The following is a 16,755-nucleotide window of genomic DNA, read 5'->3' on the forward strand; positions in this document are numbered from 1 at the left end:
TTCATGAAGTTTTGTAGATTTTTTGATTCAGTTCGCACTACCTGACGTAAACCAGGAGTGCGAATGTTCCACACTCTTCAAGAGTCCGACGTTAATCCACTATGCATCATGCCCAGCCGGGCTTCCCATGGTAAATGATATCATTCGTAGCAAGGAAAAGAAAACCGCGAGAAAAGACGAGAGACGAGAAGTTTACTCGGCGGTGACGGCACGGGCTATTTAAGAAAAGGTTATCAGTATGGAATTTTCGAGATGTAGATGGGAGGGAACGCACTGTAGATGCTCAGGCTGGAGTGACCGACGACCTTCTTGATCTGGCCGTTAGCCTCAAGGTCGTTGAGAGCCTGGCGGGCAAGGCTGCCGTTGATCTTGAGACGATCGACAAGGGTGGCGACAGTGATCAGACGGTAGGACTGGACATCCTTCTGAAGCTTGTCGTTGGTGGCCTTGTCGAGGATGACGGCGTGCTGGGCCTTGTCCTTGACTGTAGGGCGAAAGATATGTTAGTAAATGTTGCTCTCGGTGTGTTATTGCGTATCCCCAGCTCGTCCAACGATTTCTTTCGTGTCTTGTGGGAACTCGGCGGAAATCGTCACGATCGCATGGTTGGTGATTGCGTACCCTTGCCCTTGGACCACTTCTTCTTTTGCTTCTTGCCTCCGGTTGCTGCGGGCGCCTGTTCGTCACATTTCGATTAGTATTGTTGCCTCCGGGTTGGTATACTGGGATGCTGGGGAACTCACCATTTTGTCGGATGAGGTGGATGTTCAAAGGAAGAGGGCGACGTCCAGAAGCCGTTCAAGTGCGAAAAGGCAGTGGGGCGTGACTGAGGTGAGCCCTAAGCCCTTGATCGGTTAGTCTGGATGTTGTTATTGGCTGACGTATTGAATTACATAATCTAGCTGACATCATCCCCAGATATGTAATGCCTGAGGTGTCTATTATAATTTTGTCAAACGATATATCATTTTGAGTGCTCTACAAAGAACAGAAGAAAGTATTCGGAAAGGAAATTTACGGAATGTGTTTTTTTTTCCCTACGATTTTAAAATAGATGCCCCCGACTCTTGTTCAATATCAACAACACTTGATCCTCTCAGTCATTTTCTCATAATGCCACCGTTCATCTAATATCTACAACACCACAACCTCGAAGTTACCTAGTAAATAAAGCCTCGAATCCAGCCTTGAACAGCCTTTGTCGGTGCTCACAGAGACCATTTCTGTCCAAATTCTCGAGAAACTCATCAACATCAAAAAAGTCGTCTTCGTCTTCTCCGCCATTGTCTGCTTCGATACCACCATGTTCCGGTTTGACTTCGGACTCGTTCGGTGAATTTTGATTGCATGTCGCATCCTTCTCTTTGGTAGTACTATCATCTTGGCTATCATTGTCATTTTCGTTGTTCTTGGGTGTGTTGCATGAAGCAGATTGGCAAGTGTCATCCACGTTCTTCATGCGCTTCACAACTTCACGAAGGATCTGATCGGCGAAACCGAAGCCAAAAATTGAGTCCCCCACTGCCATCTCCAAGTGTCGGAAGAGAATGGAATTACGGGTCACTTTTGCGTTTTCGCTTTCAGGTAGCAGATTTGCGATACATTGCGCGTAGACATTTCGATAGAACTTCCGTGTGTCCGGTGAGTCTTCCCAAACGTATCTCTCGTCATGGATTCCCTGCTCCATCTCTTCGCTCCATATATATAAGCCCGGAGCCCAGTCGCGCATCAGCCATAGTGGGTATGTCTCATTCCCTACGCTTGGCGAATCAGCAAACGTGCGGTGCCAATCAAGGATTCCCCGCACAGAACCGTCCTCTGCAACAAGGAAGTTGAAGATGTTGGGGTTTGGATGGCTTAGAACAAATGATTCTTCGCCACTTGGCTTGGGAGTCCAGTCGATAAACATTCGAAGAAGCTTTACAGCTCCCCTTTTATACTCACTATCCTGTTCGCCCCACCGGTCCAGACTAGAAGTGTAACCCTCTCTGAGGCCCGAGAATGGATCCCTGTTTACGGGTACAACACCTATAGGGCAATCTTTGTCGTCAAATCTCAAAGGGCCACTTTTCTTGAATGTGTATTTTCCAAGCTGTACATACGCAGCAGCAATATCCTGCAGACAGCGCGTGCGTCGAGCCTGCACAACTTCTTTTGGAGATTCCCTATCATGCCAAACCTCATCCAAAGGCCGACCGTCGATGAACTCCATGAGAATGAAGGGAACTTTGAGCTTGTTTTTGCATGTATTGTCGTATGAAAACACTTCGGGGATTGGGATAGTTGTCTCACGCCGTAGCATCCTCATTGTCAAGAATTCTGAGCGAAGGTTCTCAGCATCACCTTCGCCAAATTGATCGGGGGTTCCAATGGCTGGGACCTTGAGGAGCCAGCTAACCCCGTCGGCAAACTTCACCCTATAGCACATGTGCTCCCCATTGCAAGAAGGAGACCCGACCTCGACAACAGGGATTTTCTTCTTGTTGCTCGATTGAGTTTTCACTCGAATCCCTGCCACGTATTTACCGATGTGCTTCACTTTCACTCTCTCCAATACAGCTTCGAATGGATCTATGTCGAGAGAATCCAAATCATCATTCCCGTTGTCAGAATCATCATCTCCACGTAGTAGTTTCAGCGTGACATGATCCAAGATTGACGATGAGAATGAAGTAATTGCCCCAGCGATTCCCCGAAGACATTCGGAAAGAGATTTTGAAAGATGTCCCATAATAACTGCTGTAGGGCGCTGCTAGGAGAATTTCAGGTAGATGTGGATTTTGTGGCCATGTCGAGCGAAAGCCAGGCATTATATAGGATCTCTTTCCTCAATGCCCTTCCGTTTCGGACTTTTTCGTAGGAGCAACTGAATGTCGAGGGATTTGGTGAAAGAAACTGGGGTTGGGGTATTGTCAATGAATATATTCCAAGAATAGATTAGGAACTGCTTCATTGACAACAAGGACTGCAGTTATTAAAGCCCACCATTTAAGAATAGAAGAATCATCTTGATTAGCGAAGGGGTATCTTTCACTTAGAATACTAAAAGATTCTTTGTATGCAAATCCCGAGTTGATATACGCCGCAGGTGTGGAAATTATGGACACCTTTAGAGGATTCAATATAGGAGCTATATTAAAACTCCATATTGTAAGGATCCTGGGGTACAAATTTAGAATTTATTCATGAAATTTTTAAAAAAACACAAATGATGATCAATTTGTGAAGAGAAACAGAGAAATCTAAGAAGTACTAGGCAAGAATAGGTAGGGCTGAACAAAGGAATACCAGCCATAGCTAAATAACGGAGTCCATGGACTTTATTAAAAGCATGAGATATCTAAAAGCATGAGATATCTGAAAGAAAATTGTTAGGCGAGAAAGCAACCCACTTCCTATATCTAAGTGGAACAAAGGGGCCTGATGACGACAGCGAGTTTTATCCTCTGATGGAAGACTCTGTGACGAAAAGAAGATGTATTGATTGGAGTGGAAAAAGTTCTTAATGCCTTATTTCTACAAATCAAGTCTGGACTCCAGATTCCATAGACTTAAATCCATCAATATAAGAGCCTAGTTTGCCAAGTGCGCCGATGGGTAACGCTCTAGAAGTGGAATTTGTGGCCAGAAGTCGGCGTTCATCAAGATCGGCAGCTCACGACTCCACCGAGGATTACATCGAAAACCTCCTCGATCACATTAGCAAGCTCGTACTGCATATGGGAATGCCCAAGTCCTACAATTGGATCTCTCGGTAGCCGGACATACGACGTGAAGAACATTAAAAACGGCCGTAATGTTATAGAAATATACTAACTAGTACATGGAGAAAGCCAGAATAAACAATTGAATATACGATGAAAAAGAGCTGAAGGGAGGAATAAATTAGGGTTAAAAATCGGGTTCAAAATCGGGTATATCACCCCAAGTATATTTCGAGAAAGGGGTTTCCCATGCCGTCAATCTTTCATCATCAAAAATAGCAAGACCCAGACGCCATACAGGCTCACGTCCACCTTGTAAAGTCATGGCACGTTCCAATGTATGTTCTGGTGGGTCAGGCATCAAGAACATCGTTTTCCACAGAATGTTAGGTCGCTCGACAGACGGCAATGTTGACCAAAGATACTCAAAATCTTGCACTGCGTGTCGGTCTGCAGGGTGAAGCAAAGGAAGCAGATCATCCTCGTTTAGCCAGTAGTCAGTGAAGTAGCTATTCGAATAGTCATTTGCATTACACATGACCATATCCCGCCGAATCAAGGGCGCTGTCTCATGCATGAGACGGTAGACAAACTCTGGTCCCATTGAGGCAAGTGAATCTGACATATCAGAAAGATGCTCAAGAGCGGAGAGGCTGCCGATGTTAACCCAATAAGGCATTACATCTTCCGGGAGAAATTCGAAATATTCACGCTTCCACTCTTGTATATCCTTGCTCATATGTTTATCCACAAGTTCATGAAGGCCAGCAGTCATTTCCTTGTAGATAGGGTCGAACATCGTCTTGAAGTATGCCCACACACACGCCATTTCCTGGTATTCCCAAGGCGGTATCGTCCCAAAGAACAAGCGAAACACCTCTCGTCTGGGATCACAATGACCGCTAGGTCCCTTATTCATGTCCCACTGGTTTCGATCCGGTTTCTCCCCTACCTGGTGATAGGGGACATCCAGGTGTTCAGGGGTTCCAAAAATATTTTGGTAGATTTGCAGGCGACATAGTCCTCTGAGTAACCGGTGACTTTCAGAGGGAGACAACTTAATGGGAAGAACCTGAGTCTTCCATTGATCATCTTCCATCCATGGGGGCTGCGGTATGTTTTTCGCATAATCTTCCAGAAAGAAATGGAACACCTTATAAAGATAGAACAGGTGCGAAATCTCTTCTAGATTGCCCGGCTCATCTATCCGATTCGATGAACTCAATGCGAGACTATTAATCTCTTCTCTGCGACGCCAGGTGTCTAGCAACGCAATCGATTCGTGTTTGTATTGAGTAAAGATAAGACCACGAGACCGGGTAGCGGCTATCGCATCCCCAAGCAGTACTCCCCATTGATTCTTGACAATGCGACAGAGGGCTTCATGTCGCACTACAAGGTAGGCCTGGTGAAATGTCGGCGATGAAAGCACTATGGATTTGAGAGAAGCCAGATCGGGTATTTCAAGCAAGATGAGAATGAGTAGCTCCGTTGGGAGTGCTTCAAGTGTTGGTTTGGCCTTGGAAGAGGTAAGCATTATGTTTTTCCCCCCAAGATTGCAGAGCTTACCATGTGCACTATGTGAGAGACTACCGTGATGGAAGAAGGTCAACGGGGAGACTGACCTGATAGTAGTAGGGCTGTGGCGGGGTCTTATGTCAAAAGATACATACTAACTAGTATGGGTTTTGTTACTGGTAAATTACGATGTATTTTACCTTCTTACATGAGGCTCGTACCTTTCCATCTGACCGTTAAACAGCGGCTCAAAATGTATTTTTAGCCAAGTCGCGCTGCTAACCAGGAAAATTAAGAATCTTTCATCCGATCACAAGTTTTACCTGTAGTAGAAATTTACTCTGAGCCAATCGTTCAATTTTGGTACTTTGTGCCTGTAACCGCTAGGTATGCAGCTAACGTTTTTGCCGCCGGCCATGATTATCAGTTGTGCCTTACATTCGTAGATTCTGGGATTTATCTATTTAGTTACAGTGCTTATGTTTAATGAAGGAGCTTCTGCTGTATCACCTTGGCGCTTATTTTTGGGGTATAATCCCTGCCCTCTTGTATGTATGCCTATCACGTTGTAGGGCTAATGCAAGAGTGAAACAACAATAGTATGCGACTAACATCTTGCCGCTAGCCATGAATATCTGTTGTGGATTTAATTCGTAGATTCTGGGACTTATCTATTTACAGTGCTTATGTCCAATACAGGAGCTTCTGCTGTATACCCTGGTGCTTATTTTCGGGGTATATTCCCTATCCTCTTGCATATATGCGAATCACGTTGTAGGGCTAATGCAAGAGTGAAACAATAGCAACCTCGCAAGTTCACCAATAGCTCCCTAGTTGCTACCTACCTATCACTTGCCCCTGATATGCGCGCGTGAACTACCATCTAGAGTTTGAAACTTCTATTGTTTCGCTCTATTTCGAGATGGTAGGGTTCCTTAGCAAGGAGTCTGACCTGAGAGTCTGTCAAGCAGTCTATATAAGTCCGCGGTATACCTCGAAACATATAATTCTTATGTTTGCTCATTATCGTTGATTTACTAGAAACTTGGCTCAAAACTATTACCACAATTATGAGTTTCTTCCGCCGTTCCAGCTCGAGACCCCAAAGGCAGCAGTCCGATCCTATATATGACCAACAGCCGGCTGTACCTGAACATCCCTCGCTCCATCCGAGCAAATTTGGTCCGCACTTCCAAAAGGGACAACAACAAGAGCAGATATATCTCCGAAGGGCAGAAGGCGAAAATATCCCCCCGGGCCATCCGGATCTCCATGGCCGTGCCCATACGTTCCACCCACCTAGACAGATTCACGAATTCACCGACCCTTATGTGAAGAACCCCAACCGTTATTCGAAGCAGATGGAGGCCGAGCGCGCACATTATAAGTCGTTAGCTCTGCGTAAGGATCGTGAGACCGAAGAAGCTATTCGCCGCGCTACTAAGGTGAAAATTGGATATAATAACACGCCCCATGAAGAACATGGCCTAGTGATCGAGACTGCACTGGCCCGTACTTCATCTCGATTGATTCAAGCAAACAAGTAATATGCCCTCGAACAGTAGCCAAAGTTCTGATCGAAAAGCTAATTTGCATTTATAGGATCGTCCAAGCTCGTGCTGGGTTTATAGACAAGTACCCTCAACCATACCAGAGTCTGGAGGCTCATGGCAACCACGTTTCGGAAATTACCACCTCTCGAACAGCGGCAAAGAACCTACGAGACAAGCACAAAAATCTTGTTGGAAGACACCAACAATGGGCTGTAGAAATGGAGAAAGCTGCAAGAACTTCAAAATAGATATATTAAGGATCTTGGACTTGCGGCTTTGAAGTCTGATGTTGAATATGGGGTCCTGAGCCGGGTGAGGAGCCTAGGAGTCTCTCGGCATACGGAATATCTATCGTGTAACCCAGCTAGTATTGACGATGGGCGTGGGAGGAAATTTGAAGGAGGCGAAAGGCGTCGATTATGGAAACTCACTATACTACATTTGTTGTCTCTTTTTGTCATTTTTTGTTTTGTGTTTTCGTCTCTGTTTCAGCTCTGTTTCCATTCTGTCATTTGGTGTTTAGTTTGTTCTCTCAAAGTTCATGTATTTTTTTTTCTCTTTTCTTGGTTATGCCTGTACTTCCTCTCGTTTTTTTTTTTTTTTTGGATTTGATCAAAATCCATTTGTCCCTCTTGGAGCTAGTAATGTAGGATAGCTTTGATGTACCGTTTAAAGGTAGACACATCTCATCTTGGAACATCCTCGAATGTGTTGTATTTTCTTCGTTCATGCCCTTCCCTCGTATAATGTAAAATGTCCTGAAGACTCGTGAATCTAATTAAGTCATGTTCTGTGAAATATTGTAAAATCATATTATCGAGAATCCCCTCTAGTGTTAAGCCCTATCCCTATTCAAACCCCCTGCTTCACCCATCAATTTGAAGCTTCGCATTACCTATCACTAGGTCCAACAGTTTCTTAGTAGGGTGACTCTCTTCCCGATGCGAACGCTCTTCCAACAACCCCAGAATTGTGGTCTTGAAGTTCTTCCCCAGGTCTTCCCACACAAACGTTGGATTAAGAGCCTTGATAAAGACGCGCATTGTAGTAACCGGAACATTTATCATACTGCAGACAATTTCAGCCGAAAGATCCTTCTCCATCATAATGATGAAATTAGACTTCACTATCGATTCAAATTGCTCGAAGTCGCCTGTTTTGGCTTCAATCATGGCAGTTGCCTCTGGGCTTGATCCCTGAGCTGAATCAACGACTGGGTGGGCTTCAGACTTTTCTCCTGTCAGAACCTCGTGAAGGAAGACCTCGTCTAGAGGCTCAATGTCATCACCAAATTGACCTTGCTTCCCTACTTGCCAAGGAATACGCTGTTTCTCCGCATCACCATGGACCTTTTTGCTGAGTGCAAGATTCTTGGTCTTGGTAGCTTCGTCGATATCGGTCCCGAAGTCTGCTTCCAGAAGATCTTTGTATAATTTGATGTTCTGGACCTTCAGGACATTAGGGTGGTCGATATGCCAGAGAGAAGCGAGTTCGATATGCTTGTCCATAATTGCTTGGCATGAGTCTTTCATCCTGGCCCAATCTTTGCTCTTACAAGCTTCCGACGCTTCCCTCTTGAGTGCACCAAAGGCAGCTGAGCGCGAGGTGTAGACACCGGCGGCGACGAGGTCATCATTAGCACGTCGTTCGCCTCCATTGGCGAGATGTTTGAGATACTCGATCATCCTGGTATAGCTCTTACTCTGTCGCTCTAATTTCTCTGGAATCTGCTCTAGCAGACGAGTGGCGATGGGAGCAGTTTCAGCCTCAGCCGTGAGCATCCGCATCATGATGGTGATAATGGTGCGGGAATGGTCAAGCTGGATGTTTCGAAGCTTGCAAAACCGTATCATCTCATCTGTCCGGCTTGACCGCACCCCATCCACCTTTTCATTCTTGGTCACCACACGAATAAGGGCCTTGTCAAGGAGCTTCTCTAAATTCTCGTAAAACTGCTCAAGAGGCCATCCGGTGTATGGATATAAGGCAACAACAGTTTCGTACCAAATCCACTCAATATCGGTTTTAGGCAGGTCGGGCTGAGAGTTTAGGCCAAACAGCTGCCAGACCATGCTTTGAGGTCGCACTCCTGAACCTGCTATTGTTAACAGATTGCCGAACAGTCCTCGCATCAGTTTTGTGACAGTGTCCCCGGCCTGCTGTGACGCAACGGGCGCAGTTGTCCTCATCGCTGCGAGCTTAGACATGGCCGCCATCAACAAAGCGCTCATAAGATGGCCAGTTTCTGGGCTGCTAGGTTGAATATTACACTCTCTGGCCGATACTGCCTGACTAAGAGTAGACCTCATGATGATTCTTAGCGCGGCAATGTGCGCTTCGTTACACTTTTCCATCCATCGCACGGTGAAAGGACTTTCGAGGTTAACAAATTCATCCCAACACACCCAAGCTAGCATTGATCCGGTTCCTAAGTGTTGGCTCAGGTACGGTAACGCTAAAATTGGGCGGGAGAGATCATGTCCAGATCGGAGTGGTCCGTCATGGTTGGCCTGCGACTGCTCTATGATAATTCCGGCGTCAAATCCCTCGAGATGTAGGACTCTCGAGTCAAGGTCACAGCATGGACTACAAATAAAAAGTTAGCGTGTACAATAAAGAATTTCCTGTGTGGTTGCAATGATAAGGAGAGGGTGTCCCCATAGATGAAAAGATTTCAATAGCCTAACGTACCTGGCATCGATAGTGGGCCGATTCAGATTTTTCAAAAGCTCGGAATAGGACGATGTGTCAATATTCAATAGCATGACTCCCATATCTCCAGCATATGTTTCAAGATATCCCGCTAAGGTGTCAAAAGTCATGGACTTAACGGCCTCGACATTGTTTTGAATTTGAGTTTGACGAACAAGTCTCTTCAAATCGTGAGTCCGCTTTGATGTTGTTCGAGAAGAGATCATGTTGCTCAAACTCGAAATGAGCGGTTCAAGCGCAATCTGCATCTCCCTGGTGACCTTTCTCAATTGTCCAAGCATATCATTCTTTTTCTTGGCCGATGCTGGATCCGTTATTTTATACTCCTCGGTTACATATTTAGTGTAGGTGCTTCTCAATGGAGCTGTGACGTTGCTGATCTTTGCTGAGAGTGCAAATATCAAGGTTTTGGAAAGTTCCCGTAATTCCTTTTGGTCCAAAAGCACTTGAAGCTGAGGAACCGCTGCCGATATGTCGTCTTTTACCTCTTCAACTTGCTCCATTGGGAGCTCTTCAAACAGCCTTTGGAGATCTCGAGGGTGCACTAGCTGGCCTGAGCTGGGTAGGATGATCCGGTTTGCATCGCCGAGAGTAACGATACGCTCAATTCGTGGGTCTAGGATCGATTCCAAACCGACAGCCTCGAGTATGGATGTGACATCAGAGCCAAACTCGAGTCTGGACGTGTTGATATGTGCCTGATTAGCAATTCCTCGGTAGAAGTAATACCTCTCTGAGATTTGTACTAGAACCAAGGACTGTGGTCCTGCGAGCGCTGTCACCGCGTTGATGTTTGCCGAGTTTAGTAGCGAAATAATGTCGTCGGTATTCTTTGGCTGGGTTTGTGGGCTGAGTTGCACGATGAAGAGTGCATTAATTCTGTACGCAGTTGCGAGATTGCGGGCATTATCTGTCATTCGATCGTCGACAATTACCACAGCATTTTTGAGTCCCTTGTAGTATTCTCGTATGGAGAATTCATCAATAAAAGGAACATTGGAAGGGGCCGTTCCCGTTGCCAATATAAACGGGCCTTGAAGCTGGGAACCAAATATGCATGGCAACACGACGGTAGATGTCTCTGTCTTTGTGAGGAAGTCTTCGCCTGGTTGCTCGAACTCAATGCCAGTCCCAAAACGTATGACTTCTGTTTTTTCTAAATCAAGGAAGGAAGGGATAGTGACTAGATCGGTGACAAACACAGCATTTTCTTTTGTCATCTTGCGCAAGCTCTCCGATGTCGAGATAGTCTCTTCCTTGGCCGGAGCCCTTGAGGCGACATCTGTATACGTATCAGCTTCTGAAAGCACTCCGTCTCAAGCATGAAATGTCCTACCGGTAGGAGTTTCAGAAATGGTGAAATCGGCGCGGTTGATTGCTTCCGCGAAGGAGGCGCTTTCCAACCTCCTACTATCGCAGTACATATCTACGTCTGTAGTTGCTGTTGACAAAATTGAGCAGACAAGGGAGTCCCCGTCACGCTTGATTACCAGTGGGCAACATATGGTTGCCTCTCCGATTGTCGCTTTATCCAAGGGTACTGGGACAATAAAAAGGATCTGCCAACGACAATTCAATTAATGCACACAGGAAAGCTAGCCGTCAAACATACCTTATCCACATGATCAGCAACGAGCAAGGCAGGGTGGGTTCCCAGAAACCGTGTTATGAGGGTCTTGTTGTAGCCAGATATGAATACGCAGAGTTCTTTCTCTGTGAGAGTATCCTTGCTGATCGTAACATAATGTAGCAGATCATTTCCGACGTAGATATCGCCGCTGTGGTTAATTCCAGGAAAGGTATTCCGTTCCAACCAACAACATGTATTGCATGATGCATCTGCGAAGCAGAAATCGTAGTAAGTGGGCGTTCTTTCAGAGACTGCCAGGATTGTAATTTGCCCAGACACTATCGGGATCTTGAACGTTGAAGCTGGTGCCTGCTGGATTTGGAAGTCCTGGAATACCGCTGCTAATACTTAGTGTCCACTCTGTCATTGAACAAAAGAAGACATACCAAGATGAGACTGGAACCCAGCCATGCGTCTCAGAAGGATCTCACCCATCTCCCCAAGGTCCACAGCATTGGAGAAGAAGTCATCTGGATAGGAGGAGATATCAATTTCCTCAATCCCGTTCTCTGTCCGACAAAGAAGAAGTCGCTCGAGACTAAAGGGGTGTGCAGAGCCAACTGGAAGTTCCTCTAGGATCTCTCGAATCCGAGCCTTCGATGCCGCAAGCGGGTGAAAGAAGACCTTTCTTACTCGCTCCATGGCTAGTAGGAAGGCTAATCACGAATTGTGAGGTGAAAGTTTGGGGGGGGGGGGGGGGGGGGGGGGGATTAGGTGTTGGGTGAGGTGTGTAGGCTGGTGTTTGGTTGTTTGTGTTTTGTTGTTTGTGTGTGTGGGTGGAGTGGGTGGACGCTGATGTTATTGTATGCGTGCACAAACTGGGTCTTTATAGACGACACACAAGGTCCAAGCTTAGCTAGAGATGAGGCTAAAAAGAGTCTCCACTAATATGGCTCCATACATAAAACCAAATCTCTGTGAGTCACTCCCCACATGAGTCACTGCGCCATAGTTCCAAAAGTATAGCAGCGACAGCTAGGTGTAAACCAATGTAACCTTGGGAAATAATGGTGGAATATGAGTCAGAAATTTATAAATTCCCTGGTTATGAACTGCGGGGACAAAGTTGAGGCTCAAAATTGGATCAGATTGGAAGAGATGTATCTCGGTATGCATTAATTCTCGATACTATATTCCAAATCATATAGTTCGATCCAATAAACTACATATGTATAATGTAAAGAGATATTTTATACACCATTTAGTTTGATAGTATGTATTGTCGTATAGCTCAAGAGTGGGACCCCGCGTCGGGCCGTTCCTGACCCGATCTTGATATTTCCCACCGGAGGTCCAGTAATGTTTTGTGTCTTCTTACATTTCCTAAGCTCTCTAGTCCATCTGCGCAAAAGCCTCCAGCGCCTCATGTAACCTTCCGAACACACCACTATGCCACCCCTTTATCGCTTCCCACTCTTCCTTCGGCAGCATCCCCAGACTCATGCGCAACCAACCCCCAACAATGAAATCCGCATAACTTGCCCGACTCCCCATTATGAAAGGTCCACTCGCATCGCTGATATATAACTTCGCAAGTCCAGCTAGAGTCTCCTCAAACGATCTCAATAATTCCTCCCTTTCCTCCCCACTAATCGCCAAAGCGTCCCACGGCACTCCCACCCTCCGCGAGAACATCTCCTTACACTCCTCCGCAGTAGCAGGATCAAAAGGCATACCATGCGCCATCAGGCGGGCATGCGCACTAAACACAGCATCGACATTCGTATTGAACTTCACGTATGCCGTAGTAGGGCCCTCTGCCACTTCTGCCTCCGCGATCGGCGCGAAAAGTGCCAAGTCCCGCCCAAAAACGAACTCCAGCTCCTGCGCAGGGAATAAGTCGCCTGCTCCTGAGGACGGGTATTGTTCTTGAAGATATGTCGCGATTTCAAAGGAATCGCCTACTATGCGACCGGTGGCGGGGTCGGAGATAATGGGGAGGGTGTGGTAAGGGGATCCGTCGGCGAATTTTCGTGAGGCTGGGATATTGAGAGCGCTGCGGACGGAGCTGACGGCGGGTAAGGGCACCCAGGTTGTTTTGTAAGGGGTCTTTTTGAAGTTTAGAGCGTAGCGGGTTTTCCAGGGGTTTGGTGAGCAGGCGGTTTCCGTAACAGGGGGCGCGAGAGCGATGTCGTAGAAGGTTATTGATTCCGTAGTGGGTGATGAGGTTAAGGTGGGGAGGTCATGGTGGAATTTTCACGAGGAATTAGTTTTAATAGAGGAATTGAATATGTTTGAATCAGATTGAAGTTCGTGGCTGTTACTCCGTACTTGAAGAGCAGTTCTATATAACAATTCATATGTGTTGAGTCACATCGAGTCATGCACGATATGGATAATGTCTTGCTAATATTACGCATACTGACTCAAGATATATCCAATTATTTTTATTTTGTATATCCCAACTCTTCTATACATGACAAGTAAATGATGTAAACAGAACAAAAGGGAAGTTCGCTGCTGATACAGGCCTTCAGTCTCCTCGAGCTTGCACACCTCCCGCCACTGAGTGACTCGAGTCCGCTCGCGCTAAGCAGCTGCACGGTATGGCCTTTGGAGTAATGGCCTCCCCTTTCTCTAATTCTTCCTTTCTCTTCCTTTCAATCTCACTCTCTTCGTTTCTCTTCCTCTTGTTCTCACTCTCTTCCTTCACACGTTCTAACTCCAGCGCTGTGATAAATTGACAGACAAGGGCTGAACCTGTTAACCGTCCCACTACCCCTAGCGCATCTATCGTTCCAATAAAAAGCACCGAAGAGAAAACCAATGTCCCAAAAATAACATGTCCAGCACCAGCAATATTGGATAGAGAATAAAAGGATCTGATCCACAAGGCCCAGCCTTTTTTCTCGCTCGTACGCTTAGACCCCTCCATCAGATAAGCCACTATCGCGAAAAACATCGGACCCAATGTAGTAACAACCCAGACAAGCTCGAGATATGAAGAAGTGCATTTCCAGCTGACGACCGTTTGTTGTCCTAGAGTCCAAGCGTTAAGAAAAACGTTGATCGCAGCACCAGCCGCGATCAAATATTTTAATAAACGAATTGAATATTTCCACAAACGATTCAATAGTGGAACTGGCTGCGCAGGCTTTTCCGTACCAACAATCCACTTCTCCCCAGAAGCGAAGGCGCTCCCTTGAGGGGGCTCTCTAGGATCTGTTTTGGCCCACGGCATCCCGAACGCCATCGCGGGTGCACCTAGGACACACAGTAATCCAAGAATCGGATAATGAAAACAAAGTTGCGCCTTGTTGTGGATGGTCGGGCCTATTTGTCCTAAGACTGTTGGCGCTAGGCCCAGCAGAACCAGCGCAGATGACATATCCGCCTTGTCGATTTCTTTCGTATTGCTATAAATACAGGTAACCAGCGTTTTGCATGTCATCGAGTGTTGTGGACCAAATTTCTCGACTTCGCGCGTGTAGTTTTTAAGGCAGGCGGGGGCTTCCCCCTCTCCTGTTAAAGTGAATCGGTAGAATGGATACCAGTGCTCGAATTGCTTGGCATTACTGCCATGGATAACTAGAGCTGTGATGCCCAAGAGGACTAGGAAGGCTGTGAGAATAATCCTAGACGTTGTATTATTAGAGCATCATTACCTAGAAGCAGCCGCATAGTGCTTGATTACACGGGCAAATTTGACAAGCTGTGGCTGCGCTCCACAATTCACCATGGATATTAGGATCCACCAAATCAAGATATATTAAAGGTGTTGAGGGCGAGATCCTTGAAATTCAGGGAAATGTCGCTGACAAGTGAAAAGTGACACGTCCAACGCGTTATGAGGCGCCACATGCGCTTACCTCTACTCCACCAATCGGCATTTGTGGGGGCCAAGACGGTGAGACATTGAAGATCTCAAAATCGAATACGGAAACCCCTTTTTCTTCTTTGCCTTTGACATACCTGTCTGTCTATGCGTGGGATGTTCGTCTGGGAATCCAGGAAAATAATATCATGAAAAACGTGCCAAAGGTCTAGAAGGACTAAAGAATGCTCTTCATTACTTTTGATTTTTGATATTAGTATTGTGACTGCATCGAATCATTCATCGACCGGGATGAACTTCAACATCAGTTTTCGCCCACGTGGTAGCGCAATAAATGCATAGTCCTGCTCGATGCCATCGTCGTCTACAATGGAGGTCGTGTAATTCGAATACACAACCGCCATGACCAATTTGATTTCTACACCATTAGTCTCTTCTCCAAAATTCATACTTAGGACACATACCTTGCAATGCGAAATTACTCCCTAGACACATACGTCCACCACTCCCGAACGGCCAGAACAACCTCCTCATGTCGTGAATCTTATCACCTGCCTCGAGCCATCGCTGTGGAAGCCATTCCAACGGACGTGGGTACACCTCGCTGATACGGTGGAGGGAGTAGGCGGTTGAACTGACCCTTACACCACCCGGGATGTTGTCATACCCATGCAGGGAAGTTCCCTTTTCTGTGGTGGGGGTGACACGCGGGAGTTGGGCTGGGGCTGGGGAGTGGAGACGGAGGGTCTCACGGACCATAGCGTCCAGCAAGGGGAGCGCATCGACCGCGGAGGGGGAGGCAAGGGGGTTCTCTCCATCTGTGCCTGAGTATCGGAGGGATGGAGATAAAGTGAGTAGTTCTTTTCGAAGCTCGGCTTGAAGCTGTGGCTGCCGCGACAGCTCCCACATCATATAGGTGAAGGTGATACCCGACGTTTCGTGGCCTGCAACTAGGTGGTCCAACAGTTCGGACGCAATTGCTAGGTTCAGTGGACGTGGATCGTGTTCTTTCTGGGTGAGGAGACTCTGGCGCAGCTGGTTGTAGATGACTGGATTCGAGGATGGAAATTTCTCCTCGTCCCTGAGGATAACCTCCTTCTCAGATGCTTCCGTCCGCTCGCACAACCCCAAGCACCAACTTTCAATAAATCCCATATACCGGTCGTCTCGACTCATGTACTTGAACCGCTCATACTCCTCCAACCACACCTTCCAGTCCGGAATATTAAGGACATACCTCGTCCCTTGTCTTAACCCAAACAGGAAAGACGAAGTGAAGTCCATCCCAACAGCTTGGAACAGCGGTAGTACATTCAACACCTCTCCGCTCTCACCCGCCTTCTTGATAATAGGCATCAGCCGATCCCATATCACAACTTTTGAAATCGCGCGTAGATCACCAGACTCCTGAAGAAACGACTTGGAGTAGGTCTTGCTCAGCATGCGTTTCTGATGCGCGTGCGGCGCATTGTGCAACATGCCGACCAAGTTTTCGATGTTGAAGTTGACAAATAAATCATTGTAAAAAGAGTGTTTCTCAAAAGCGCCCGTATATATTGTTCTCAGGCCATGGATAGAATTGACACTCAGCTCCTTAGGTCCGAGACGGACGATGGGCCCGTATTTTTGGTGTAGGTCGTAGATAGCGAGGACTTCCGTGCCTGTGCTACGCTTGCGGTCAATCCAGTAGCTGGAGAGTGGGGATGTGAGGTGTGCATTGGGGATTGCAGATAGCGGGGAGAGAAAGTAAGGGTTTATGACATGGTGGTATATAAGGTAGGAGGTGAGGATTACGAGGACGAGGGGGATGAGGGGGGTCATGATGATGGGTGAGGGGAAAGAGGAAGAAGACAATTTCAACTG

General features: G+C 46.6%; 6 protein-coding genes across 6 annotated transcripts; 1 reads left to right on the forward strand and 5 right to left on the reverse strand.

Moving 5' to 3' along the window:
• Positions 1 to 192: 192 nt before the first annotated feature.
• PGRI_031180 (40S ribosomal protein eS25) lies at positions 193 to 746 on the reverse strand (the record flags this gene model as incomplete). The annotated part of the gene is made up of 4 exons (XM_040790831.1): positions 193 to 215; positions 275 to 484; positions 622 to 676; positions 744 to 746. The coding sequence occupies 4 exons, from the start codon at positions 744 to 746 to the stop codon at positions 193 to 195; spliced, it is 291 nt and encodes a 96-aa protein (XP_040647784.1).
• A 410-nt stretch (positions 747 to 1,156) lies between these two features.
• Positions 1,157 to 2,731, reverse strand: PGRI_031190 (phosphotransferase family protein; the record flags this gene model as incomplete). The annotated part of the gene is made up of 1 exon (XM_040790832.1): positions 1,157 to 2,731. One exon carries the CDS (start codon positions 2,729 to 2,731, stop codon positions 1,157 to 1,159), a length of 1,575 nt encoding a protein of 524 aa, XP_040647785.1.
• A 1,160-nt stretch (positions 2,732 to 3,891) lies between these two features.
• Positions 3,892 to 5,241, reverse strand: PGRI_031200 (uncharacterized protein; the record flags this gene model as incomplete). The annotated part of the gene is made up of 1 exon (XM_040790833.1): positions 3,892 to 5,241. One exon carries the CDS (start codon positions 5,239 to 5,241, stop codon positions 3,892 to 3,894), a length of 1,350 nt encoding a protein of 449 aa, XP_040647786.1.
• Positions 5,242 to 6,292: 1,051 nt separating this feature from the next.
• On the forward strand, positions 6,293 to 6,769 carry PGRI_031210 (uncharacterized protein; the record flags this gene model as incomplete). Its single annotated transcript, XM_040790834.1, has 1 exon — positions 6,293 to 6,769. One exon carries the CDS (start codon positions 6,293 to 6,295, stop codon positions 6,767 to 6,769), a length of 477 nt encoding a protein of 158 aa, XP_040647787.1.
• Positions 6,770 to 7,641: 872 nt separating this feature from the next.
• PGRI_031220 (uncharacterized protein) lies at positions 7,642 to 11,759 on the reverse strand (the record flags this gene model as incomplete). Its single annotated transcript, XM_040790835.1, has 5 exons — positions 7,642 to 9,361; positions 9,467 to 10,769; positions 10,824 to 11,046; positions 11,100 to 11,455; positions 11,504 to 11,759. 5 exons carry the CDS (start codon positions 11,757 to 11,759, stop codon positions 7,642 to 7,644), a joined length of 3,858 nt encoding a protein of 1,285 aa, XP_040647788.1.
• A 690-nt stretch (positions 11,760 to 12,449) lies between these two features.
• Positions 12,450 to 16,713, reverse strand: PGRI_031230 (Cytochrome P450; the record flags this gene model as incomplete). The annotated part of the gene is made up of 5 exons (XM_040790836.1): positions 12,450 to 13,166; positions 14,227 to 14,692; positions 15,030 to 15,033; positions 15,212 to 15,310; positions 15,357 to 16,713. The coding sequence occupies 5 exons, from the start codon at positions 16,711 to 16,713 to the stop codon at positions 12,450 to 12,452; spliced, it is 2,643 nt and encodes an 880-aa protein (XP_040647789.1).
• Between the last annotated feature and the right edge of the window lie 42 nt (positions 16,714 to 16,755).

The sequence above is a fragment of the Penicillium griseofulvum genome, assembly GCF_001561935.1.
Source record: "Penicillium griseofulvum strain PG3 chromosome Unknown contig_80, whole genome shotgun sequence".
Taxonomy (NCBI): Eukaryota; Fungi; Ascomycota; class Eurotiomycetes; order Eurotiales; family Aspergillaceae; genus Penicillium; species Penicillium griseofulvum.